The sequence below is a fragment of the Pogoniulus pusillus genome, chromosome 32, assembly GCF_015220805.1.
Source record: "Pogoniulus pusillus isolate bPogPus1 chromosome 32, bPogPus1.pri, whole genome shotgun sequence".
NCBI lineage: Eukaryota > Metazoa > Chordata > Aves > Piciformes > Lybiidae > Pogoniulus > Pogoniulus pusillus.
Genome location: NC_087295.1, coordinates 7,044,820 through 7,072,553, shown reverse-complemented (window position 1 = coordinate 7,072,553; position 27,734 = coordinate 7,044,820). Strand labels below are relative to the sequence as shown.

The 27,734-nt window shown below is 39.4% G+C and overlaps 1 protein-coding gene across 2 annotated transcripts; it reads right to left on the bottom strand.

The window, feature by feature from the left end:
• Nucleotides 1–99: 99 nt before the first annotated feature.
• RALA (RAS like proto-oncogene A) lies at nt 100–27,734 on the bottom strand. Of its 2 annotated transcripts, none has more exons than XM_064169527.1 (5): nt 27,636–27,734; nt 10,029–10,184; nt 9,038–9,246; nt 4,890–5,064; nt 100–2,026 (listed from the first exon to the last, which is right to left on the bottom strand). In XM_064169527.1, the coding sequence occupies exons 2-5, from the start codon at nt 10,140–10,142 to the stop codon at nt 1,904–1,906; spliced, it is 621 nt and encodes a 206-aa protein (XP_064025597.1). In that variant the 5' UTR covers nt 10,143–10,184; nt 27,636–27,734; the 3' UTR covers nt 100–1,903. The 2 variants fall into 2 exon arrangements, with proteins under 2 accessions (XP_064025597.1, XP_064025598.1); XM_064169528.1 differs by lacking the exon at nt 27,636–27,734 and adding an exon at nt 14,861–14,937.

Below are 27,734 nucleotides of genomic sequence, written 5' to 3'. Positions count from 1 at the left end.
AAGCCTTCTGAAATGCTTAGGTTTAGCTGCTTGACAACTGGCAGCAGCTCTAACAAGTTCACCAATAATACAGCTATCAATCAACACTGCACACAAATCTAAAAAAAAAAAAAAAAGGAAGTTTATTCATCTTTCAATGGCTCAAATAGCGAAGAAAAAGACAGGATAAGGCATCAGCCAAGACAAGTTTCATATGTCCTGTGGCTTCATAACACCTCAGTTCCCAGTATACAGGTTCCAAAGCAAAGTCACAACGTTAGTGGTTAACTCCCTGGCTAAATAGACCCAAATGAGTATACAGCAAGATGAGGACCGGCTTACTTGCCATAGTTACATGAGTAACTTTAATTCTGGACTTGGCAGTCTACTAAATGCACATACAAAATTCCTATTGATAAATATTTAACATGACAAATAGAACTTCTAAGACTTGTGTCCCTAAAACCTCTGTTAGCATGGAAGTTAAATATTTGTTACCTAGTTTGCTTGAGCACAATTTAAACTGTCAGTTATAGGCTTACACATGTATAAAAAGTATAACAGTTTGTAGACTTGATTTAGCCTGTCTTACCCTCAAATATTCTGGTGTATTTTCAGTTAAGATGCAGCATACTGACCACTGTGCTGGTATTCTGCTGTTCTGAAGCAACTGAAGCAGGGTCTTTCCATCTGGGGATTTTGGATGCACAGGGTAGATGTTTCTGTGTTGCAAAGCCTGTTTGATTGTTTGAGATCAACAGTAACTAGAAAAAGTAGCTGCAGCGTTCCCCATTTGAAAAATCAATAGAAGTTAGGCTGAACAGCACCTGCGAAGAGCTTCAGCAGAACACAGCATGTTCCCATAGTTGAGTGTTAGGACCACAAAAGAAACCGACTGATGACACCAGAATTTCTCAGGCAACATCTTAACTCAAAACACAGTGCTACTGAAACAACTCCGCTCCACCCAACTCCAGGGAGTTAAAACCCAAGGAACACCAAGACAAAAATCTAATTGCAAAAGGGAAGTTTCATGGTATCAGCACATTTTTTAAACAACCATTCCAGGCTCAGATGTGCCATAGGCTTGACTTCAGTCTTATGTGCATTCTGACCTTTCAGTTTTAAGATCCTGTATTGATTCCCAAGTTAACAGCAGACAGAATATGCTCTGTTACTCACGAGACCCAAGTATGGCACACATGTAAAGAACAGACACTGCGAGCAGACAGCTAGTTAGCAAAATCATTCACATGATAGCTGCTCTCCACAGAGGGCAGGCTGGCGTGGAGGTGCTGGGACAGTCTCCATGCAACAAAGTTGAAAATACACCCTTGATTAAGCAACCTGCTATGTTTAGGTTTTAAAATTAAGGCATATTCAAATGTTTCAATGTAAAAGATTACATCGCTCTCCTAAGTTAATCGGGTAATTCAGAACCACATGGAATTTCCCCCAGCATAACTGTTCACATATACATTATTCTTTTCTAGTTTTGCATAACTCCATGGCAAAATGACTGCATACTGCTTTGTTAGGTATCACCTTCACAACTGTAACTTCCAAGGCAACAAAGACAAGATGAATTGACAAGTACCAGTGATAAAAAAGAACGCTTTACAAGAACCCACAGAGTAATAGTTCCCCCCTCTGTTCACTGTTAAAGAAAAGACTGCCTATGAAACACTACATTCAGAAATGTGAGAAGGTAGGCAATTATGAAATGGACTGAACTTTGCTTCTCTTGAAGCCACATATTTTTTTTCAGTGAATTTGACTTTCAGTGCAGCTCCAATTCATGCTTTTAGTGGTACATTACAATTTCCAACATGTTAATTTCAGTCACTTGAGCCTTCAATGGCATGCTTATAAATTATGGTTTTTATTAGTATGGTCAGGGTAGGAAAGGAATTCAGGATTTTGATTATAAAATACAACATCTTTCTCTGATCCTCTTAGCTAGGCTTTTTCTTTTCTTCTTCCCATTCTTTTCTTTGCTGTCTTCCATTTTTCTGGCTCTAATTTCTCTCATTAAATCGAAAAACACCTAAAAAAAACCCAAAACAACAAAAGAAGAAAAGAAGACATAAGAATGTAAATGCAAAACCAGTTACAGACATACAAGTTAATTTAAGCTATCACTGATTATATCCATTTTGGTTGTTTAGTATTAAGTCAATTATCTGCAACCAGACCAAGCAAAAAAACCCAAAAAATCCAACAAATCTTCGGTGGTTTTGAAGGCCAAGTTGATATGACACAATCCTGCTTCTTTCATGGTACCATAACCATCCTCTGACTTGTGATGTTTGCTTGTGAAACCTGTCAGACAATTTCATACAAGAACTGAAGCAAGAGTCTCATCACCAGCAAAGCTTTTTTAAAATGTATTGTCTACCTCACTGAGGAAGCTTAAGGAAAAAGTGCAGCATTCAATTCTCAAGACATGTTAATGGAGCAGCAGCATACACTGAACAGTCAGTATGTCTCTTGACGCAAGTCTAAGTGACTGGAGAAAAGACAACAAATCGGCATTTCCTCCATCGCAATCACACCAGCAGTTTTTCACATCAGGTAATTTCACTGCCATATTGCAATCTCAAAATACCTGCAAGGCTCAGTTTCATCAAGTGGTTTAGCAGAAAAGAAAAATGACAAAGCTGGAGATACGTCAATGGCATGTTTAAGAGAGATCTCACTGTCAGTTAAGGCTTTATGGCAGGAGTGCTTGAAGCTACTTTATTAATTTGAAAAGCAGATCTTGACTTGTAGGAGGCTAGAACAGATAATTTCACCTTTTTAATTTGATTGTGGGTAATCAGCTGACCAATTCTAAGACCTTTCTCTCAGGACACGTTCCCTAGATCTGTGTCAGGGGACCTGATCCATTTTCACAAGAAGGACAGCACAGGGACTGAACTCTCCTCTGTAGAACCCAGCAGGTTGTTATTTGCAATGACACTGATCTCGTGCTGACTGCAGCAGAAGCACCAGCCTTCAGTCCGGTGGATCCTAAGAAAATCAGTGTACCTAAACATTTCCATCAGGAAGTAAGATCACCTTTAGATCCTCAAACATGCACTAAGTTACTTGCTCGTATTAATATGTTAATGGTAAAATGCAACTGTCAACGTGCTTCAGCAGTTATATTGTACTACAGTACGCAGCTGTCTGGAGTACATGACTTCCTGACAAGATGCTTAGTGGCTCACCTTTACTGAAGTAAGTGGAAGCCAACTGTTTTCCTTAACTGAGCAAATCCACTGTTCTGGAATTCACAGAAGCCAGATTTCCTATAGAATAGTAACTTAAGTTCACATAACGAACTCTGTAACTTCAGATGCTCCAAGTAAGAAAGAATACTCGTGCCAACAAAGCCTCATTTATAGCCTGTCAAAAGTTAATTCTATATGATACCTGCTAGTCTGGATCCATAATGCCACCAGTTCCAAAAGAGAAACTTGAAGCTGCTTAGTAGCCTACCATGGGTGTGCAAAGACTATTGATTAGAGACCTATTACAGACATGTTTGAGTTTTTTTCTTTCCAATCATTAAACAGAAGTGGATTTTGAAGAGCTGAGAAAACCAATGTGACTGTAATAGAGTCCTAGAATCCCAGGATCCTCAAGGATCATCTGGTCCAAACTTTCTTGGGAAATGCAGTGTTTAGAGAAGGTGGTTCAGCACCCTGTGCATGTGACTCTTAAAAATACTTAATGCTGGGGCCTCCACCACTTCCCCGGGGAGATCTGATTGTTCTTACTGTGAAAAATTTTCCTCATGTCTTATCAGTATCTCCCTGGGAGTAACTTGTACCTAGTACCTCATGTCTTTGCCATGTGACTCTTTGTAAAAAGGGAATCTCCATCTTTTTTGCAGCCACCCTTTAAATAGATAGACATTAACTGCAATCATTCACCCAAACTAAAAGATGTCCTAGTTTTAATATCAACAATGAAATCAGAGCTCTATTCAACTATGAGGCCTGAGTCCTGCTGTATTGAATTGACTTAATTTTCTCTACAGAACAGCAACTATTTACTGTAGCACTTAACAATCAGTTCCTTGACTTTGACTGTTGCCTTCTATCAGTTAAGTTATTGCAACAGAGCACTCATGTTATGGCTGTCACACTGCAACTGACAGCTCATGCATAAGGATTTACATCAGAGAAATTTTTCAGTGTGTGATGAAGTCTGTGAATAGCTCTGAAAGGGAAGGTAGGAACACTGAACTAAGCTACTTATTTCTTTTACCCCAGTTCTATAAACTCTTTCAGTCTACAAGGCTGAAGTTTATTCTGAGTTCTGCGCTTCAAGAAGTTCTGTCTTTGAGTTATAGCTGAAATACAACTACCCAATATTTTATCTTCTTGGAGACAAAGATTTTCTGCCTATTATCTCTTGTCCTTCTGAACCTGTTCTGTCTCTGAAAACTCATGAAGCACTTCTTCATGACGCTTAAAAAAGGTTCATCCATTCTTCAAAGCAACATACAAGCAGGCATCTTGGTAAATGAGGGGGAAGAGGGATCCCATCCCTCCCTTACTTGCTTTCATAAACTGTTTTTTTTTAAATGGCTGAGGATCAGCATTCTTTACTGTTCACAGCCAGATTGTCTTCTAGTTATAGAAAACAGTAACTAAAGAAGTCTATACCAAAATACACGTTTCAAGACCTTTTAGTAATGTCTGGTACAATGACTCCTTGCAGTTTAGGATGGGATGAACTTGTTACACTAAGCACTTTCACTTAGGTGGAGTCACCTAGTCATGCATTCCTGACAAACTGTCTAGAAAAAAAAAACATTAAAAACATTTGATTCCAACAATGAACATACAGAGCATGACCCACAGAAAAGAGGTGTGAACTGATGGAGAGATTTGTCATGTTAAGCAGACAGTTATTACCTTGTCAACATTAGCTCGTGTTTTCGCAGAAGTTTCCACGTAGTTAACATTCCACTGATCAGCTCTGTTTTTTGCTTCTTCTACAGAAACTTGCCTTTTATCTTCCAAATCTGATTTGTTACCAACTAGCAAAAAAGGAACGTTCTCATCTTCTTTAACTCTTAAGATCTGCTCCCTGGAGAGAAACAAAAGGAAAGGAAGAGAAAATTAAGTCCTGCATCGAGTACTATTCTTAGAAAAGAAATACTCAGACTAAACACTTCCATCTCACAGTGAAAACCCACTTATTATTTTTATGAAGCTTATGTAACAGTAAAATCTTAAACCTCATTATGACATTACACAGAAAGAAGACAGGCGGGTAATACTCCAGGAAGGAAGAAGGCAAGTCAGTATAAAGTGTAAGAGCAAAACAGGATGGGTTTGGATGAGAAATTATATTAGTATGTCATTCAATTTAGTAAAGCTGTTACTTGAGAGCATTTACTGTTCTCTTCATGTTACTATTTGTGACTCCTGTTTTTTTTTTTTTTTAAACCAACAAACTCCAGGTTTAAGTTTTACTTTTCTCCCCTCTAATTACAGGATCACAGGATGTTAGGTGTTGGAAGGGACCTCTAGAGATCGAGACTACTCCCCCTGCCAGAGCAGGATCATAATCTAGTATAGGTCACACAGGAATGCATCCAGATGTATCTTGAAAGTCTCCAGAGGAGACTCCACAACCTCTCTGGGGAGCTTGTTCCAGTGCTCTGTGACCCTTACAGTAAAGAAGTTCCTCCTCATGTTGAGGTGGACTTCCTATAATTTACACCCATCACCTCTAGGCCTACCACAGGGTGCAACCAAGAAGAGTTTGTCCTCTCCCTCTTGACAACCAGCCCTCAGACAACAAACAGTTATTAGATCCCCACTAAGCCTTCACCAGACCAAAAAGCCTCAGGTCCTTCAGCCTTTTCTCACAGGGCACATGGTCCAGCATAATAAAATGCATATGCCATTTCTAGAGCTGATTAAATGGTTTACTGCATACCAAGAGAAAAGTTGATTCTTTTCAGGTATCTCTCTTGCCAATTACATTCATCCTCTGCAGAGATCTTCTCTCAATTATAAGCCACTGTACATACACAAGTGGTGCATGCATCAGATTCTTGAGAACAGAGCCTTCTACTGTTTAAACTACTAGGGTGAAAGGTTTAAAGTTGTAAATAAAAATCAGTACTACAAATGGTTTGCTACATAAGTTTTTGGCACTTAGAAAATAAAGAATCTTCTAATTAGAAATGCATTTTATGTACCAGGACAACATTTTCCCAGAAGCAGGGTACTCTGTTTTGCCTCAGAGAGGAGTATAAATTAGTAGTGAAATGCAGCCCTTTGCCATGGAGCAACTTCTGAAAGGCTGACAAAAAGCACAGAGAAACAAATCCTGTCCACTGGCTGAGGTGTATCCTGCTGTCGGGTTTCAAGCTGAAGAGAGTTAATTAATATTCTAAAGGGCCTTAAACTGATGTATGGCAAAACCCTCCTACTATTATACAAAGCCTTGAACAGTATCAGCCTTCTGAAGAAAGTCTACTCAGGGCTGATAAACTGCAGACAGTCCATATTTTTTTTTTTAACCAGCAAATAATATGTATTTTAGGGAACTTGTAAAACCACATTCATCTCTGAGGTGTAATTATAGCAGCATTCCTCCTCTCCCCAACACATACCACTGCAAATGTTTTAACAGAGTCTGCAGATATCCAAAAGCAATTTGAACATGAGTGAATTAGGAAGGTGCCCCAAAAGAAAACATAGTACTTTGCCATAGAATCTGTGTCAACAAGACTTCTGTTTAAAACTAGTAGCATTCAACTTGTTCAGGTGATGCTAAACACTCCCACCATATAAAGAGTTAACCTAACAGCAATCCAGCTCACAATATCCTCTTCGGAGCCCTCTGAAAACTGCTATCTCCTGGACAATAAATATCTAATTAATGATATGTCACTTGGAAATCTAGAACACGAAACAAAATTCAAGAAAGAAAAAATAGAAAATCCCCTACCATAGCCAGATCAATTCTACTCAACCCAAAACTGAATTTTACTAACCATTTAAAAGTTTAGTCACTGATCTGCATTCTACTGAAGAAAAAAACCAACAACAAACCAACCCCTTTGGAGCAAAGGCACTTCAGAGCATACCAGGTACCCCGCTGAAGAGCAGTAAAAGCTCTCTTGTTTGAGTTCTGGCATTCCAGCATAACTAAATTCCATGGAAAGAATCAAACATCCAAATTCTTCTTGTCACTTTCCTTCCTATCTGTCTCTTCAGCAGTATCCCCTCAGGCTACTCAACAAGGCCAAAGGTATTTTAACTGTACCTTCAAGAGGAGCAGGCTGCTTTTCCAAAGAGCAGAAAGAATGTAATTTTCCCAGGTTACATTTCAGAACATTGCCTTCTACAGTTTCAAAGGCAACTTGAAAGGTGCTGTCACATTTGGATTTGAGAGAGTTCTAATCTCTTTACCCAAGGGATTTTTCCTTCTACTTTCTGCTGTATCAGCAAGCATATTATCAACATTTGCACCTTTGCTGAAGAAGTAGGACTTTTTCTAGAGCCATAAAAGATCATGAACTCTGAAGGAGTAACAGGACTGTAAACATATCTGAATGGGTCCTTTTGTGCTCCAGAGCTCAACTATACTATATAGCCCTCTATGACTGACCATACTTAGTATAAGCCTGCAAACCAATGGAGAACTACTCCACTCTCCCTCCCAAAATATATGAACACACACATAGAGAGACAAATAAAGAACACCGCAAGAAGAAAAACTCATTTTGTCCCCTCTCCCTACCTCCTCATCCCTTAGAGATATTAAACATTCTGATACTCAGTGCTAATTGAACAGAGTTGTGACAGTATCTCTGAGAGGTCTTATTTCAGTGGGATGCAGATAGTTCCTTTTAACATTTATTTCTTTTTCTTTCAAAGGCCATCTCTTCTATTTTGCTATAGTTTGAATTGGTTAAAAGAATAATTCTCATCTCTTCTGTCCCTTTTCAATTCAGTGACAAGTGACTAAACAGGCCTTCTCTTTCCACCAAAATTAAGCCCCTACAACATACTGCTGCCTGTTTAATAGCCTGTTACCATTACAGGGAGGGTTAATATGCTGCATGCCTGAAAACCGTCTCAAAAAAAACTACTGTTAAATCTATTTTAATACCATAAAAAGATCCAGTTCCAAATTGTGCTTCTTTACCACATTTCTTCCCACTAAGTAAAATACTGAGGTTGATGGGAAGGGTGAATGCTAAGCTGAACTCTACTGAACTTGTGCCTTGTAAGTTAAGAAACTTACATCAGTATTGTTTACAGAGAAAAATTTTATACAAGCAAAACTGAAGAGACAGATTTGCACAGACTGCACAGCTACTACAGACTATGCAAAGGTACTTATTACTGTCGTTCATAAAATTGCCTTTAAGAGACAGAAAAGACTTGTGTTTTTGATGCTGTGCATTTCACTCACCCACAGCACAATGCATGCACTTTCCATGGCCTGAGAGCTGGCAGACAGACATCATCAGCCATGGCTCTTCTGCACAATCTGCAACTGGAATCCAGTCACATCATCTTTACAATATCACTGATTCTAGAATAAAACAGTTGGAAACACTACAGCTACTCTTTTGTTCCAGGTGGTGTTTTGCAGGTTAACAGGAACACAACATAGTTCTCTGTATGAAGCCAGAGCTAAAAGACAACAACACTGGGGAGTATGTAGTACTGTATATGTATTACATGCAACCATACAATCTAGAAACAACTTTTCTCAGCTCCATTGCTTTGAACAGGAGTGTGCCCACTCACAAATATTGCTTCTTAGCCAGAGTGCCAAGCAAGGGCAGAAACCTCAACATCGCTATGTATCGGCTCAGAGGCAACAGCATTTGGGGTATTCAGAAACACAGCAGCAAAGATATCTGAAGTGGTACAGATAGCAAAGGTATGGCTAGGCATCTGGTCAAAACACCATGTGGCTGCAGTAAGAATCCAGTCATCCAGTCTGGACCATCATAAGGATTTACAAAGCAAGAAACTTTTAATTATCTCACTGTAATTAGAAGAAATTATTTTGCCTTGTAACTCACCTGAAGTCTGCAGTTGCCGCAAAGGATTCCAGCTCTGTAATAGAGAAGACGCAAAGAAAACCTTCTCCACTTCGGAAGTAGTTGTCTCTAATTGCAGCATAGTCCTCCTGCCCTGCTGTGTCCAATATATCAATCTGGACTTCTTCCCCATCCAGAACTACCTTTTTCCTGTAGCTGTCTGCTTTGGTGGGCTCATAATCTTCAACAAACTGGAAAAAGAAAATGACACTTCATGACATAAAACCATGCCTGTGTGAGGCAAATGCTCCTCTTTGCATCTATGATGTAACAAACATCTGACATGGCTGCAGTCACTAATAAGTAAGCACATGTGCTTAGGCTGTGTGAGGTACTCAGATGATTCACAGCTAAAGCAGGCTCTCCGTCAGCCCAGTCTGAGTTTTTGCTTTCTACAGCCACTACAAGAAAATTTCAGAGGTAACTGCAAAACATCAATGTCTGTGCACTAGCCAATCCTCTGCTCCTGGTCAAGCACAACGTCTGCCTGTGATCCATTATGCTACCAGGCAGTCTTGACTTGGAATACATTTAGCATCAATTTTTGAAAGAAAATGAAGCCAAAACTTCTGCCTTTTAAGCAAAAAAAAAAAACATAAAAAAACTTTCACTGGGAAAAAAAGGAAAGAAGAAAAAGCAACATTGAAAACACAGGAAAAATTGGTCATCATTTCAGCCATAATGCCACTAAGAGAAGAAGTTTTGAGCTAGGACACTCAAGTTCTGCTATGTCTAGTGAACAACGACAACTTCTATGGTATATTAAGACAGACTTAGTTGCACAGAAGTCTGAAAAATGCCAAATTATACCTTCACAGGTCCCTAGTGGTTTGCCCTCTAACCTTAAAAATATTTCTGTTCAATTTAATCACTGACTTTCAAACCACATCATACACAGGAAATAACCAATGAAGGCTGAAACAACACTACACAGCAGACATCTGCTGAGAGAATTTCTAGCGCAGATTCTTACCTCATCATACATAAACTGTAGTGTTAAAGCAGATTTTCCTACACCACCGCTTCCCACCATGATGACTTTGTGTAAAGCCAATGAATTCTGTCCTTTAGGCTTATTTGCTGCCATCTTTGGATTGCGGAAAATTCACAGGTATTAAATGAAAAAAATCTAGAAGAAAAATATTGCTTCATTAGTTTTCTCTTCCTTCTTCCACGTGCATTGTTTAAAGGGGATTTGATTTAAATCCCTACGTATCTAAGGGTTTAACTTCAGTTCTGCTCTCTTCAGTGTGAGCTAGCTGCTGCTTCACTGGAAGCCATTCCACAAATTATACCGAGCTCATCTTTTCTGGCACAAGCAAAGAAAGCCTTCACCATTTAGAAAGAGCACAAGTGGGCTCACAGCATCCAAAAGCAATAAAGAGGAAGATTTACATCTTGGTATGTAGTGTTTTCTTTTGGAAGTACAGTGTTTGTCAAAAAACTCTGCGTGTTTACTAAGCAAGAATTGAAAAAGAAACCCACAGTGAATCAACATGATACAAGAAAACATGAGATAGGACAGCTGCAAGGGAAAAACCCTGACATTTGAAGGAATTTCCAGCTTGAACAGCAAGTACCAAGACAGAGCAGCAGCAAGAAGGAGCAGCTAGGGTACTTTTCCAGAGAAAAGCAAGCAAATGCGTCACATTAAACCTAAAAATACCCAGTTACAGTAAGTTAATCAGGAACTGAAAGAATGATCTAGTTTTTGCAGGTGGAAGGATTCAACTTGCCTCCCTAGGCTACAAATGCAGTTTGTTGTGCTTGGGATTGTTGTCTCAGTCCCAAAGTGCTTGCTCAAACACAAACCTCTGCACCTCAAAGAGCTCTGTGGCCACTGATTGATGTGCAGTATGATGTTCACGTGTACACATGTGAGAAGTAATAATCCCATTTGGCTTTTTAAAAACATTGTGTTGCAGTTTCATCAGCTCTCCAACTATCATTTACACCTTTGTTTCATTCCCTACCTATCCCACCAATAATATAATGTCATTTGTGTTACATGAAAAGAAAAGACATTTTCTGCTTGCACAGTTTTATGCAAAGTCCCCTACTCTCCTCTAGATATTTAGGAACAAAACAAACTCTAATGTCAAAAAACCACAATGTCTACATTACAGAAGATGCAAATACAAGAGACACCTAGAGTAGCAACTAACTGAGAACCAAGTGTAACTCAGCTTTTGTGAACTAGAAAGCTCAGAATGAGTGCATTCACAGAGTTTAGCTCTATACAGGTAACAATACAACATAGTAAGAAGACATCGTTGCCTCATTACCTCTACCCATCATCACAGCTTGACAATCTCACACTAAAATTACATCCTCCTGCATAATTAATTACCCTTGTGTGCAGCTTGATCAGAATGTGAAGCATGACATTTTTCTTACAACTGGTATCAAAATCCCTACACACTGAAGTTTTGTTATCAGTGAGGCAGTTCTGTACAGAAGTGTTGACGAAACCTTCACTAGAGATTAAGCCAATCCTTCCTGGACTTAAAAAACTAACAGGGTATACTGGGTTTGGATGGGTAGAGTTAATTTTATTCAGGAAAGCTCATAGAGTGCCATGCATTGGCTTTATGATGAAAACAGTGATAAGACACAGATGTTTTAGCTATAACTGCACAGTGCTTACAGTGTCAAGGCCATCTCTGGTTCTCATGCTGCCCTGACAGCAAGCTAGCTGGGGCTGGGCAAGCAGTTATGAGGGTCAGGGCTGGGACCGCTGACTGAAGGGAAATCCCATGCCATAGCTTGGCAATAAAAGCTGGGAGGGAAGTTTGCCAGTGCTGCTTACCAAGGTCAACACACAACCTATGCAGAAAAACTTTCCAGGATCACCTCAGTACCCATTCTGCTGTCAGACAATTCTGAAAGCACAACTGAGGCTTAAATTATTTAAATTGTTGCATTTTCCCCAGAAATACTATCCAACTGAAAAAAGTGTAAGCTATTGTACTAATCACAGAGATACCTCAGAGAAACACACCTAATGTTATCTTACAAGTGCTCTTGAAAGGAAGATGGATGAGAAGACCACATTTTCATTTTGGCAATCAAGGCTTAAGAAAAGCCACTGCTTGCTTTTGACTCAAGAGGGAGTATGACAACACAAAACTAGCTACAAGCCTCATGCACATTTCCAGCCTGTTACATGGCATTTTGAACCACTCCGCATTTGTTCTGTTTTCACACTTTTCTCTTAAAGGGAAAAAAAACATATTTTGAAAGTCTTGTGTACTTAGTTTTAGTATGTACTTCAGACAAGTCATAAAGCAAACAAATTCCTCTGAATTCCAGATCACCAACTCACAATAGCTGTTTGCCAAGTTTAGATTAGAATATGTGCTCTCAGAAGCACAGAAATGGAAACACTAGTATACCTGGATATGGCTTACACTAATCTTACTAAGCAACAACACAAACTATTCGTCTCTAAGCACTTCAATTCTGGAATGAGTACAGACATATTCAGTGAGACCTCAGACAGATGAATTTGTGCAGAAATTCCTACTGCAATGTGTGAAAAACTTCAAAACCAGTAAAGCTGCACTGTAGTATTCGTTGTAAATTAACCTACAGTCTTCAAGCAGCTTGAGCAAGGTGAAAATTTTACTGGAAGCTGCGATTCATTCAACAAGTAGTGTCCCAGTGTCACAAAGAGAAGCTGCTGTTTTATACTTTGTGCAACAGCTGATACATTCCTGGAAAGTCAAAACAATGTCTAGCCAAGAAGATCTTCATAAATTATCAAGTTAGCAATGATGCTCCTTTTTCAGAGACAATTCTTTACTTTTCAGAGACAATTCTTTACCTACCAAAGATTTTATGGTAACAAATCAGTTTCAGAAGCCTTGATAATATCATTTCAAAGCAAAGTCAAAGATAGAAGCTTGGAATTAAAAGACCTGACCCAACCTGTCCCAGCAGTATCCTGAGTCATCAAGTCATCAATAACTGTCAGTGACCAACATTCCAGTAAGATACTGAAGACAGTGAAACTCTGCACTACCACATACTTCAAATCTCGAAGATAAGTTTGTCATAAATACTCTGCCCCACTTTGTGGTAGGAGGAGGTGCTCCCACAGGTCATTTTGCTCTCAGGTTCTTCACAGTGGAATAAAGATGTAATGCTGGCAAAATTCAAGCCTGCTGAATGCCTGGTAGACAGTGCAAAGAGAGAAACAAGTTAAAGCAAGTACTGCCTGATACTGTGTAAAAGAAACTCAATCCAGAAAGATTGCTTCAGAGTGAATACTCTGAAAGACGGAAAAGACCTTCAAAGTGCTAAGTTTTAAGCCACTGCCACATACTACTTTCACCTGTTTCAGTCTGCTTTCAAATGCAAAGAGGAACAGATTCCAACTTTTAACAGTAAAGCACCTTAGATGAAGTTTCCTGTGAAGTTTCTCTATCCTTACTTTATGTAGCCTGACTTATTTTCATAAGCAGTATTCATTTGGGTCCTATCTAGTTTCTGAATCGTCCTACTTTATAATCATGATAAAACTGACAGAGACTGTGGCAACAGCCCTGTTGTATGAAGCTCAAAAAGATATACTTTCATGTTGTGTGTACTGTGATTATCATCATGTTTTATTCTTCACAGTTTAAAACTGTTTGGGGGGCAGAAGATAAAAACAAGTTTATCCTCCAGCAGAGGGAGGTTCACAGAGCCAAGCAGAGCATTGTCAATAGCTGTATCACCCATTCCTAAATGTCATCTTTTCACCACACCCACTGGTTATCCCCACTGCAGCAATACAGCTTATGACATACATGAAGGTTTATTTTTCAAACAGTTCTTTGTGTTGTCCAACAAGTTAGAAGGGAAGTGAAAGCTTCACTTGGAAGGGCAAGAGTACTGCCTAACCACCATGCCATGGATCAATTCTCACCTCTGCTGCAGATAACCTAGGGAACTGCCCTTTTCTGACATGCTTGAGCAGATAAATGTAAATGCAAATGAATCTCGGTGGCTGCTCAGCCACAGTAAGCAGTTCTCAAAGCTTCTACAGCTGCTTATTGCCCCACAATTCTGTGCTCCATTTAATGTCAGGATTCCAGTTGGAGCCAGAATAATGTTTGTATAGCCAGGTTAGGGAGTGATTAAAGAAAGAACTGCAGGAGTAGGAATTACAACCCACTTTAGCATCAGCAATGGCATCTTGTCCAACAGTCTAGAAACCTCGTCAAGGGCAAAAATACTATGTAGCTAAATAGCTTTCAAGGGTAATCCCACGGGATTAAGATCATATAGTAACAGGAGTTTGTAGCTGGAGATGTAAAACTGTTGCTTGTCTTCTTTGATGCGCTTCTACCTGTATCACTGCGAACTTCTCCAGTTTCACGCCTTACACAGAAGATTTGTGCCAGAAATACTTCATCTGTCTAGTCCCTGTGGATTTAAACATCACATTCAGTTCCACCCATCAGAGGAGGGATCTAGAAGGTGATCCTGTAATGGGGCTTGGAGACAGAAAGCATCAAGCTAACTTCTGCATAAAGTCTTGGAACACAGAGCAGTTATTCATATCCACAAGAGTAAGATTATCAGGTACCTGCATTTAAAAAGGTTTTCAGCTCCAGTGACAAAACTTTCAAGGAAAATACCTTTGCAAACACATGGTGGGGAGGAAGAAGCAAAGAAAAGGCAAGAATACTTGATCTCTACAGTAGTCTCTACCTTGTCCTCCCATCTACTTCTTTAGCCCAATAAATCAAGATGTAGAAATATGCTTCAATGAAAAAAAAACTTAAGTTTTTATATCACCTCACTCATTTTGCTCACCTGATCTGATTCACAAGACTGTTCTCAAATGGTCCAATTTCTCAGATGGCTTTTTGTGCTAGTTTGAGCCTAGCCAGAATATTTTGGTGAGAAGGATCACAGGCTGTGAAAAGGAAACAATGGTGATGTCTACTTCACTCATAGGCTTGCTGACATATATAAGAACACAAACATAGATAACAGAGTTGCTCTCTGTCTGGGGCTGCATGACTTTCTCTAACCTAACCTGTGTGACTAATCATCTGCTTCCTAACCCCCCTGGCCAACCCTCCAAACTACCTTGAGCACAAGGCAAAGTCTGGGGTAAGGTAGAAGAGTGGAATGAAGGTGGAAGGGTGGTTGGGATCCCCTCCTGGGGACTCAGGTTTCTGGGAAGGGTGTTGTGTTTCTGTATTACCTTTTTAACTTGTGTATTTCTGTATAAATTGTAAATATCTCCTTGTATATTGTGCTAAGCTGTAAATATAAAGCTTCATTCAATTTCCAGAACCACTCAGTCTAGTCTGGGTGATTTTACCAAAGTGTGTGGGGGGGGGGGAGGTAACACCCAAACCATCACACTTCTTCCTACAGAACAACTTGCTCCAAAACAATGAAAGCATGCTTCCTTACATATCCATGCCATTTGCCTTCCAAATCCCTTCTCAGTGCAACAATCCCCAAGTTACGGATTTCTCCCTGCAGCAGCAGCACATACACAAGGAATGTATGGATCAATCCTATCCAAGACACCTAAGCTTCTATCAAAAATGTACCCCAAAGTGTCCAATAAGCCAAGAATTAGGAAAGCACACATCATATGATCAAATTCACATTCCTTAAGAATGAGACTAAAAATGGCTGAGCTACTCTGCCCTTTTTGATGCCCCAGAGCCTCATAAATGCAATGTCAAAGAGAGCAGACCAGGGAAGGAGAAGCATTACACTGAAGCCACATCACTACAGGCACACATTCAGCTGGCATCTTCTGCAGTGCTATAGATAAAGTTGAATGTGGGCATTGTGGAAGTACAGTTGTCCTTAACAGGAGGACTTTGATTTGCTGCAGGCTTTTGTTTTAAGGGGACTAGTTAGACATAGCTTTGTGTTTAAAGACAGTTGGTACAGTCAGTGTAGTAGATTAAAGTTAATAAGTAGAGATAGCGGTGCCTTTCTTCAGTTACAAAACAGTCTTTCACATTGTTATTTTTACAGCCTTCATGAAACTATGACATCAAAACCAAATTCCAGTTCTCTTGTTCCCTTTCCTTTAAGGGAAGATTACATAAAGATATGTAAGGCTGTTATATTAACCTCATTACCCACTCACTTTCATGAGTTACTTTCTTCCCTGAAGACTGCTTTATATAATAAGCATCAATTACAATTGGCAGCTGAGGCAACACAGCACCTGCATTTACTGCATTTTTTAACTGATTTAGAATTTGATGTATTTGAAGAACATATTTAATTGAAATATGTTAGCTACCTGCACAATACTAATTACTAATTAGTATGCTTTGAACAGAATACCTCCAGAAAGGCAAAATCTTGTACCAATCACTTACTGAACAATCAAAGAAAATTTTGTCATTTCAGATTTTTCTTCTTCAAAAGAAATAACTCAAATGGTTTGTGGTTCTTTTTTTACCTGAAGAAACTAATACTTGCACTGCTCTGTACTTTACATTTGCTATAATCTATCACCTCCCAAAGTACTAGCTACACTTTTTAAATCTTACTCTGAAGTGAATCTTTCTAGTAACTGACAGCAACTCCATCTCCTAAAGTGAGTTTGAAGATTCTGCAGTTTCTTAACTCTCACAAAGTGATTAACAATTCTGCTGCCTCCTATGACCTATGAATTAACAGCTCAGCTTTCTGAAGAAACAGGAACAAGTTTTCTTTAAAAGCATCAACATAATTCATGTCCCCAGGGCCCATTGAGCAATATCATCTTGTCTGTTATTAAAAGATCACAATTTCATCCAGTTACTTCATTGTTTATTGAGTCCAGGGGTTTCAATTTGATTATCAGAAGGAAAATTATCCTTGACAATGTATTGTTTGAAAAAGATCAGATTAAATGCAAAGTAACTGGAAGACACCTCAGAAATGACTCAGATATTCCTGCAATGAAAACATTCCTGGAAACGGAGGGAGGCAACTCCAGGCAGACAGAGTCTAACCCTCCCAACAGCTGTTTCCAATTACAATACTCAAACCAGATCAGCAGAAACACCCCATGACCCAGAAACAGATAGGAAAAATGACATCATAGGATGAGGTACATGATGCCAGCTGTTTTAAGAACTGGAGAGTAAGGAAGTTTTCTGAGGTTAGATCAGCATTATTGCAGTAAGTGTCACTCTATGCCTCGAGTTGGACTGATGTTTTTATTATACTTTAAACATGCAACATCTGTCAAGCTCTGCATGAAGTAACATCAGCATTTTATTAAGTTAGGACATTGCCTATTAAATAACCACCATAAAGTTTAAGTAGGAACCTGAAGAGGAAACCAATTCAAATATTCAAATTTGTCTACGACTAGTCTTCTTAGACAATGAAACAGGCCACTGGAACCTCAGCCTCAGGCCAGGTTAGAAATGCTTTTACAATACCTCCTTTCCTTTCTCCTAAAAATAGTCCTTTGGCATAAATCTGTTTAACCAGAATAAGGATTCTTAGATTCCCATGATTTTAACAAGCACATTCAAGGTTTGGCAAGAATCCTTCTTTCCAAAGCTATCCCCTGCACACCATAAAAGGTGCTTGTGTCTCTCACACCTACAAATTTATTAAGGTGCCTACACATCTATTAAGTAAAGGATTAGAAAATCGACTTAAGTTCTACCTCTCAGTACCAGCAATTCTCCTCAGGTAAAAGACCTACATTCCCCAGCTTCTTGAGGCGGATGCTTCAAACTGTAACCATATCCCGGCAGTGAAACTGGAAGAATTAACCAGTGAACTCTGTAGCAAGTAGCTGAGGCCTTATCCATCCTATAACTGACATCATATTGTTATAAAGAACAGTGGTGCCCACATGCCTGCAGCTCTGTACTATTAATACATTGTCAGGAGAATTAAGATCCGTCCACCAGCAAACAGAAAAGGAGACATGTGCAGGGAAGGCTTCCAGACGAAATACCCACAATTGAGTCTCCTGACAAACAAGTTACATTCACAGGAAATGCTGTGTAGAGCAGCTACTGCCGCTGAATGTTACTCAGCACTTGGTATCAAACAAAAACTTTTTTCCCCCTCTTCATAAAATCCAAGATGCATTGCATAGCCTACAAGGATACAATTTAGCAGCTCAGGGTCTTACCTTAGTGATATTCAACTAAGGACTGAGGGAAGCACTTCAAGGACACACTGAAGCTGGTGTCACCTAAGACATACTAGCTACAGCCATTTTCACCCTGTGTTTCAAGTGTAAGGAAGAACATTTTGAAGCTGACGTTTCACTGGTAAGTCAGACATCACTCACTTGTACAGCTGCTGCTTTCAGCTATTCTGGAAAGCAACAAAAATGGAGTTCCCTCGAAGACACTGTGCCAGAACTTGCAGCTTGAGCCTCAGCAGTTCACTTCTAAAAGCAGTTCAAGAGCTCTGCATTCCAAAAGTTGCTCACAGCATGTTCAGTATCATAAACCCAGGGGGTTTTATCAGCCATACACCAAAAGAACCCCCAATCATATTACTGTCTCTTTTTTGCCCCTGTACACTTACACCTCAATGTTCATAAAGAAATTAAGGAAGATTTAAATGTAAACATTTTCACTTGGCTTGATAAACTAAATTCTTCAAAGTCTGAAGAAGGCTTTCAAAAGACACACTTGAAAAATGTAAATTTGCCAGAACAAGCCTCTAACACAAGCATCCCATTAATTGTTAATCACCCTACACTCTTTTCTTAGAAGTTTAGAATGCCAGATATGTATTTTCTAAAAAAAGACACTTCTACAGCCAGAAAGGATGACCTAAGATCCATGCTCACTAAAGCCAGAACTCCACCCAAACAATTTCACTGCTCCCTAGTGCGGAAAGTTAACTTGTAACAGAGAAATCTAGAAACAGGTATCTGCAAAACAAAACCAAGCTTCCACTAGACTCGTGGCAGTCTGTACCCAACGCTCAGAGAATCTACAAAAGGGGTGCCACCTGTATCCCTACTCTAGGTTAGGCTTCTGGCTGGTAGAATTTGCCTTGTCACGTTGCAGGCGTCTCGTTTCACAGTGACACAAGTTCTGATGCTGGCTGCTCAGGGAGTTTATCTTGCTCAAAACAACTTATTTTGCCTCGTTAGCCAGACATATAGTATTATAGCAAAAACTCACATGAACACCCTTAAATTCTTTCAAGGTATTAGCACAGACAGAGTGAACACAGAAGCCTTGTTTGAGTAACACTCCTATGAAATTCTTGACATAGAAAAAGGTTAAGCTTTCGAGCAAAGCATTTTCGAGGCAGGCACTGCATTCTTCCATCTGTGGAGGAATCTTCCACAAGAGTAGGAATACCAAAACACACAATCCTCCACATTTTATCAACTACCTTCTGGCAATGAAGGGTGCAGACCACAAGTGCTCCAGCAGCTGCAAGCATCAAAGGTTGCAACTCAAATGGGCAAATGCACAGGACTGAACTCACAAGTCACAAGCAAAAGACATCAAGAAGCAGGTACCACCAAATTCTCCATTTCATCCACACAAACACAGGCAAATATTCTCCTTCCCCACAGGCACACTGCATCAATACACCAGCCAAATGGAACCTAACAAAACAGGAGCATGTTGGATTTTGCATTTCAAAAAAAAATCCTTTTGTTTGTCTAAGGAATTATCCAGCTGTAGGAAATAAATTTCATTAGTGAAATCTGACTTGGCAAAGTGAGTTGCTTCATTCATTGCATGGCTTTGCCATCTGTTTTACCACCCAATTACAAAAGTGTAAGCACTCTTTTGTAGTATTATTGCAAGAGCATAACTTTTGTAAGCCATATTTGTTCCAGTAACTTCTCCTCCTATTTATATTCTATGTAGTGCAAATTGCTCCTCCTAAATTCATAATCATTCTTCTGTTTTATTCAGGGAAAGAGGATTTCATATGCATGACTCATTGAATGAGACTGGTTTCCAAATACACAAAGACCTGTAATTAACCCTTAGACTAGGTGATTCAAGGACTCAAGTGGTTATAGGCCTGATGTTGCATGGTAATATAGCAATATTGCTATATAGTAATATTGCTGTTTATTCTAAAAACCATTAGATCTATGATTTGAAAAATTAGTATTGTCAATGCAATGGACCTAGAAATCCAAATCAGGCAATTAATTGTGTTTTAGTTCAATGCATACTTGTCAATCATATGATATATGGTAGAGTTTCATGACTATTTAACATATTATGGCATAAATCACACAGTGGCTAGAAACAGATAGCATTCACTTCATGAACTTCTTATGAAATTATTAATATTCAGGTCAACTTGTCAATTTTCACATTAAGAGCCAGTGCAAGATGGTTTTGATCTTGCCTTTCTTAAAATGCTGATTTAAACTTCCCTTGTGGCACCACTGGAACCATTTCCAAGTTAATGTTCTTAATTTGTAAAGAGCAACTTTTAAAAATTGCTTTTTGTTCCTATTTGAATTCTTACAGTCCTTATCATGCACAAGATAATTCAGAGCAGTGCAGAACTGTTAGACTACTTACAAGGATGTGTGCAAGTTCAGGGGGGTTTTGTGTTTGGGTTTTTTTTTACATAGCTTGTTCTGTTAAAAAAAGAAACACACAAAACAAACAAAACCAACAACAACTCAAACACACCTTAACATTCTTTATACAGAATCATAGCATGTCAGGGGCTGGAAGGGACCTCAAATATCATCTGGTCCAGCCCCCCTGCCAGAGCAGAATCACCTAGAGCAGAACACACTGGAATGCATCCAGACAGTTCTTGAATATCTCCCGAGAGGGAGACTCCACACCCTCCCTGGGCAGCCTGTTCCAGTGTTGTTACTCTCACAGGGAAAAAAATTCTTCCTCCAGTTCACATGGAATGTTCTATGTCTCAACTTCCACTCATTGCCCCTTGTCCTGTCGCTGGGCATCACTGAGAAGAGGCTGACTCCATCCTTCTGGCACTCACCACTTAGATATTTATAAAGATAAATGAGGTCACCCCTTAGTCTCTTCGTCTCCAAGCTAACAAGCCCCAGCTCCCTCAATCTCTCCTCATAGGATGTTCAATTTCCTTAATCATTTTTGTAGCTCTGCACTGGACTCTCTCAAGCAGCTCCCTGTCCTTCTTGATCTGGGGGGCCCAGAAGTGGACACAATACCTGAAAACCATGGATCAGTTTCTGAAGACAGAAGACATAACTCTCATTTTAGACTATCTGGGTAATGACATGAAGCAGCTATCAAAAACTGCTGATTAAGCACCTAAAAAATAGTTTTGTAATCACAATGCAAATGGATGGAGCCCTGGAAAAAGGCACACCACTAGATAGGTCTCCAGTGTGTGTCTCTTCCTACAGTCAGGCACGCAACACAATGCTAAAGGCAATCCAGTGGTGGGCACAGACCAAATCTGGTTTATTTTAAAGGTCAGCCTCCTCAGGGAAAAACTACTAGGGTCTGTCTATAGTGAAATCCAATACTTTTATCCATATGGAATTGATTTTATCCTACACGTTACAACACTAAACACTGTGAAGTGTGAGCTGTATTCCTGTCTGTCTCCGAGAACTTTTCAAGTCCAATGAGAAGTATATCAGCTAATTTCTTTCAATATAGGATTTCCTCTGGCCTACAAAACCTTTTCTGTTGCTCACTTAAGAAAACATTTTATTTGCAGCTGCATCATTTGCATGCTTTCAGTTCAGCTGCAGTACTTCTAATAGCATCTCTTCTCCCCAAATTCAGAAGTTAATTGACAGTTTGTTGGGGGTTTTGTTTGGTCAGTTGGATGGTTTCTTGGGTGTATGAGGGGGGTTTTGAATTTTTTTTTCCCTTGAGAGGTTTGCTTCTTTTACCTTAATAAACAGTGTCAGTCCTGCATGAAGTCTGGAAAAATGTTGTTAAAACCCACTCCCATTCTTCACAGATAATTGTCCACATAAAAGATCTTAAGTCTGCTATGAAAGAAGTAATGTTTCTGGAAATCTCTTTCGAACTACTGACAATGCAAGAATACCTATGCCAGCCTGACCACTTCAGAATGTTACCATACTGTATTTCATTACTTGGAGGATTTTTCTAAAGAACAACCTATTTGGCTGTAAGAATGTTGCTTCTTCACAAAACCATCTTTTCCTCCCTTATCTGTAACAAAAGTATTACATCCTAAAATCGCAGTTAAAAAAAACAAATCACAATATAAAACTTTGCTCCTCAAGCAAGAGCTTTCCTTCAAATTTTCTAGACTACACTTAAGATCACTAGAACTAATTTGCTTTGGCAATGCTCTTCAAAATACTGCAGCCTGTAGAAACTTCAACTGTGTATGTTATACACATGGTGTCTGTTTAACTCATACATCTTGTAGAGCAGAATGCTTTGGTTAGACTATTTCATTCCTTTACCCATTTTGACTTCAAGAGCTAAAAAACTCAACCTTTGCAAGACATAAAATATAATATAGATTAACCTTCCTTTAAGAAAATTACACTCTTCTAGAAAAGTTCAACATATGCCAAACCAAGTACCTAAAAAGATCAACTTCTTCACTTAGATCTAGTGAAAAAAAATGAAAGCACAAGACAGCAAAGCAGTTTTCTCAAAAGAGAAATCAGGACCTTCTAAAGATTTTCAATTATTCCAAACCCAAACTCTTCATATTCCACTCTTTAGTTCTTAGGTAAAAAGGAGATGAGAAATTCCAGCATTTTGGTGAGCATCTGCACTAGACAAATATTTGTATAAGTCTAGTTTTAACTGTAAGCCCACCAATAAAAGTTTTAACTACACGTTCAAAGTTAGTGATTGATAGGGAGCTAGCTGCATAGGAGGATACGGGCTGCCCTAAAATACTTTGTGTATCATGTACTGGCCATCAAGGACACCATCAATCTTCAAATTATAACCTTACTAGCCTTGAACACAGGAAATACCAGCTGCCAGTTCCTGCAATGGGATTGTTTAAGAAAGCACAGAGACATTGAAGATAAATCAATTGAAGTGGAGCATTTTCCCCTCACAGCAGTAGCAGGAGGGTACAAACTTGAGATCATGACTCAAGAGCCATGTTATTATCCAAGTAAAATGCAAGCAAGATCTGACATATAGCTTGAATTAAGATTTAACTCTTCTAATTCCAAAAATCAGCTACAGTTCCTCCTTAACTGCCTTAGCCACAGCTGAGAATTTCTTCCCAAAAAGAATGCTGCACCTGGGAAGACAACTTGGTTAACTTCTCCCTTTTTAGTACTGCTGAAACAGTCACCTGTGGTTTGTCTGGGTTTTTTTCCTTCAATTGTTCCAAGCCCAGTCCTTTATGTTACACAGTACACCAAACTGAGTACCAACATCAAATTAGCCATCCAGACTAGCAGCCTTCCTCCTCTTCCTTATCAATGTATTTTATTGTTGTTCTCATTGCAGTCAGTCTCCATTAGACAGGGAAAACTAAACAAGTTTATGCATGTTACACATCTCAAGTTGGTGGGAATTTTCCTGCAGAGGTTCCCCAACACATAGCAAACTACACTGATCTTCCCCATGAAAGCTACATGTAGCCATCTTTTCTCCCTCAAAACACTATTTAATAACATGTTAGAGGGTGAATTTGCTTCAGAAAAGCAGGTTTTGACATTTAGGCTAATGCATTGTCTCTTTAAATTCCGGAGGTCAACAGTGCATTGTCTAGTGAGGAAGTCCAGAGTTCACTGTTTTCTTTATAACCTGTTTTCCTAGGTTATTATATACCTCAGTTCCAGTGCCTACGAATGAAGTGAAATCCCAAAGCCATCACGCCGGCTCAGCAGCAGACAGAAAATACACAGCCCGGAGCATGAAGAAAAGATGCTTTAACAAATTGTACTCCTATAAGCCAATGCTGCATCACTCACTTCACAACGTCAACTATATCGAAGTAAAACACATTTCATACTCTTTTTCAAACTGGTGACAACTTCTGAAATGTAAGCACAGAAAAAGGCAGAGAATCCAAGTTGCAATAAGGTGTACCAAGCTATCAGCCATGACCATACTCAACCAGCTACACAAACACTGCAGTGAACTCTTGAGTTTAGATATTTTTAAAATACATCTATTTAACCTTATGGAAACCAGTAAGAGTGAGCAATTTAAAGTGTTATTTCTTAAAAAGCAAGAATTCTGAGGATGAAAAAGAAGCTTTATTAGTACCTTACACTACAAATGTGGACTTAATTTAAGTGGTTAAGTATGTAAAACCATCAGAATTTAGTGCTGTCACACTAAAATAGCTCTTCCATGCAATAATTACTTCAATTCAGCATCTGATTTTGCTTATGTTGGTCTCCAAGGGTAGCAGTGACAGCTGGTTAAGGATATGCCTCTAGCAGCCTTGCCCTGAGTTTGGCCTTTGGGTGCATCTACTCAATCTTCCATGGCATGGCCACATCAGTCAACGATGGTTTTTGTGACTGACACAGCATGCCTGCACAAGCCTGTCACATTAATGTTGTTTTCCTGTCTGTAAAGTTCCTTTTATTTTGAAGTCCAAAATAAATCCCACTGAGAAAATGTTGCTGGAATTAACTACTTGCATACTAAGAGCCCTTTCAGGAAACAGCAGAGCTATGCCAACAGGACTACAATGGCACAGACCTGAAATAGCACAGTCTTGACAAGCTTGCAAGGGCACACAAGCAAAGACAAGGACTACACCACACACAGTTGCCTTTAATGTTCATCACACGAGTTTCATGTCAGGAAGACTTCCATGTTTACTGCACTCTGTTTATCATGATGGAAATATTTCTGTCTGCCTGTGAGTGCTATATACAAGCATTTTCAGATTGCTAGATCAGAGTTAAAGACGAGAGTTAAAGACCAAGGCTTACAGTGGCATGGAAGGGTATTAAGTTGTCATTCTGGAGTGTAAAATTAAACAGGTACCAACATCTGAACATGTGACTGCTCCCTGCCACCCATCAACCAAGATCAAGTGCCAAGCTCCTCCACAAAAATCACTTTTTTCCATGATTTGCAGAAACACTTGTTTGATCATACAGTCTAATTACATGCCTTTTTAAAATGAAACCTGTGGGCCACCACAACAGACATTTCCATACTCTTGCATCAAATGCTGTGTCAATCTCACTGTTATGGAGACGAGTACAATACACTAAGTGAACTGTACTGGTAGGAATTGGATTTATATTGCAATTGCCTGAACTAAGGAGCTAATATCACAAAATATGCATCATCAATTCCACTGAAGTAACCATTGCAGCGTTACTATGCAATCAACTTTCTATCTCCTGTTTGAGCTACCTTCTTTGCATTGTTGGTTCCTTTACATATTAGCATTAGAAACTGATTACAGTAGAGCTTCTTTTGAATTCTCTATAGTAACTGGGGGGGGGGGTGGGGGGTGTTGTTACATCTCCTCTCTTTATTTTGTCTAACCATTCCTACGCACCTCTTCCTCCATTCTTCCTCTGTGCCCACAGCTTGGACACTTCAGCATTAGCAGTTTCCTAAGGTGATGGGAATTCTGATAGATACAAACCTCATCTTAAAACGCAAACAGTGAAGACTGAACAACACTCCAGGCAAGGCAATCCGTTCTCTCACTGGCTCTTTCTAAGGCAGTGTTACTTAGCCAATACTATGTTTCTTTTCAGCTTGCTCCAGCCCCGAAATCCGGTCCTGGTTTTTTTTTTTTCCTTTCTCCCTTCTCTGTAGGTGTGTCAGAAATTCTTTGCTGCTGTGCAGAGCTCCAAAGACTCAGAATTATTATAAACCTAACCTGGTGGCTGTGAGTTGTCCACCTTTCAAAGCAGCTGTGCCCACTGACAAATCCTGGGTTGGCGAGTGCTCACTCTGACTCACAACAGTTAAGAACACAAGACAAGAAGCAAACCAGGATTAAGTAACACTACATTCTGTCTCCTAGGCTCATTTGATATAAAGTGACTCCAAGTTCTCTACATCTACAAGGTCTATATATAATTTCCATTCTGCAGACTTAGCAATCACCTTTTAGAACTACTCTAAGAGCTGATTTCAAGTACTGCCACAGACAAATAACATAGAACTACTTCTTCCCTACTTAGTAATTTATAAAGAGTGAAGCATTTTGCAAAATGTTCAGTGGATGTACAGTAATTATACCAACTGTTCCATTTTCTTGGTTCTTTACATCAATTCTTCATAAGGAAGAATGAGACTTAAAACAGCTGCCCCATAATTGCAAGTATGATGTGGCCAGACTGTAATACATTCACAGGAATGCTGTCACTAGCCTACCAAAGTACCTTGTTCACTTAAAATAGATTTCTACTTAGATGCAATGCAATTTCAGTAGGTTGGAGCCATTAGAAATTTGGGAGGCTGGCTGTAAGCACTCTCAATGAAGTGGGGAGTTCTCTGTCCAGCACTATGGCACTTGCTAGGTTAGCAAAACAAACAAATCTAATCACAAAGCCTAAAGATTTTTTCCTATAGTAATTTATTCTTTAGTTGTGAAACTGAAGAGGAAACAATGCTGCTGTCAGCTGAAACACAGTTGCTTGAACAACCTTGTAGGTAACAAGACACTGCACCTACATTAGACACCAGAGAGACATACATCAGTTCCAAGACAACACGAGCCTTTGCCTCAGCAATTCTTTTCTTCCAAGTCAAACGCATTTGAAATTTAACAGGAGTAAAAGCTCATCTTGCACAGAACACCCATTTCACGGTAATCCCTTACAAGCAGCATATAGAGTTGTCAGCATTCCTGAAAGAGGTTAGGAACAAAAATGTTCTTATGGAAGTCAGTTACAGTGCACAAGACGCAAAGTCTCCATCACTTCATCCTGTGTTCCTTCTTTTAGCCAGCACTGTCTTATCCTCACAGCCCTGTATCTCTCCTTGACCACTTCCCTCACCTTTTTCCCCCTCTCCAAGAGTCTACTATGCCTATGGATTACGTATGTAAAAAGTACACGCCCGCAGGTGACACAACAGCACAAACATGGGCACACCTAGGAGACATTCCAGCTTTCTCTTTCATGGTTAAAGAGCCTCTCCTGAAAGTCTAAAAAAACCACACACATATACCACTTTCAACATTTCCCAAGTACATGCAACTCAAAATACTTCACTTCAAAATGGTTCTATTTTTATCGCTTTCTCAAATTCAGAGGAATGTGACAAAGTGAAGGCACAGACCAAGGAACCTGAAACAGTATAGGCATACACTTGCTACTTAGTGTTACAGCTTATCTAACCCCACAGCTGATCTCTTGAGCAGCAGACTGAAAGGTTTTTCTGATCCTTCTGTGTAGCAATATGTGACAATCTTACAGAAAAAGGAGTAGGTATCAATAGCATTTACAATCCCTAGAATTTCCACCATTTGATGGGGGCTTCTAGAAAAGAAAATAAACATTTGAACAGCTGTCTGAAGCATGGACCAAGGGGCTTAGATCTGCATCAGAGATCTTATACATTGCACAGTTGCTCTTCACTGCATGAAGAATGCTCACAATTTCCCAGGATTTAAATGCTGGGGTACATGCCATTATGTGTCAGTTGAAAAGAGAAGGATTTTAAAGTATGAATCCAGTTACAATCACTATTACCTATACTGGTAACTAATAGGGTGATGGTATCTTCTCACAGTCCATGCAGCCCTCTCTCCCAGGAGCTCCTCTCTTCTCACTTGAACTTCCACTGGAAAA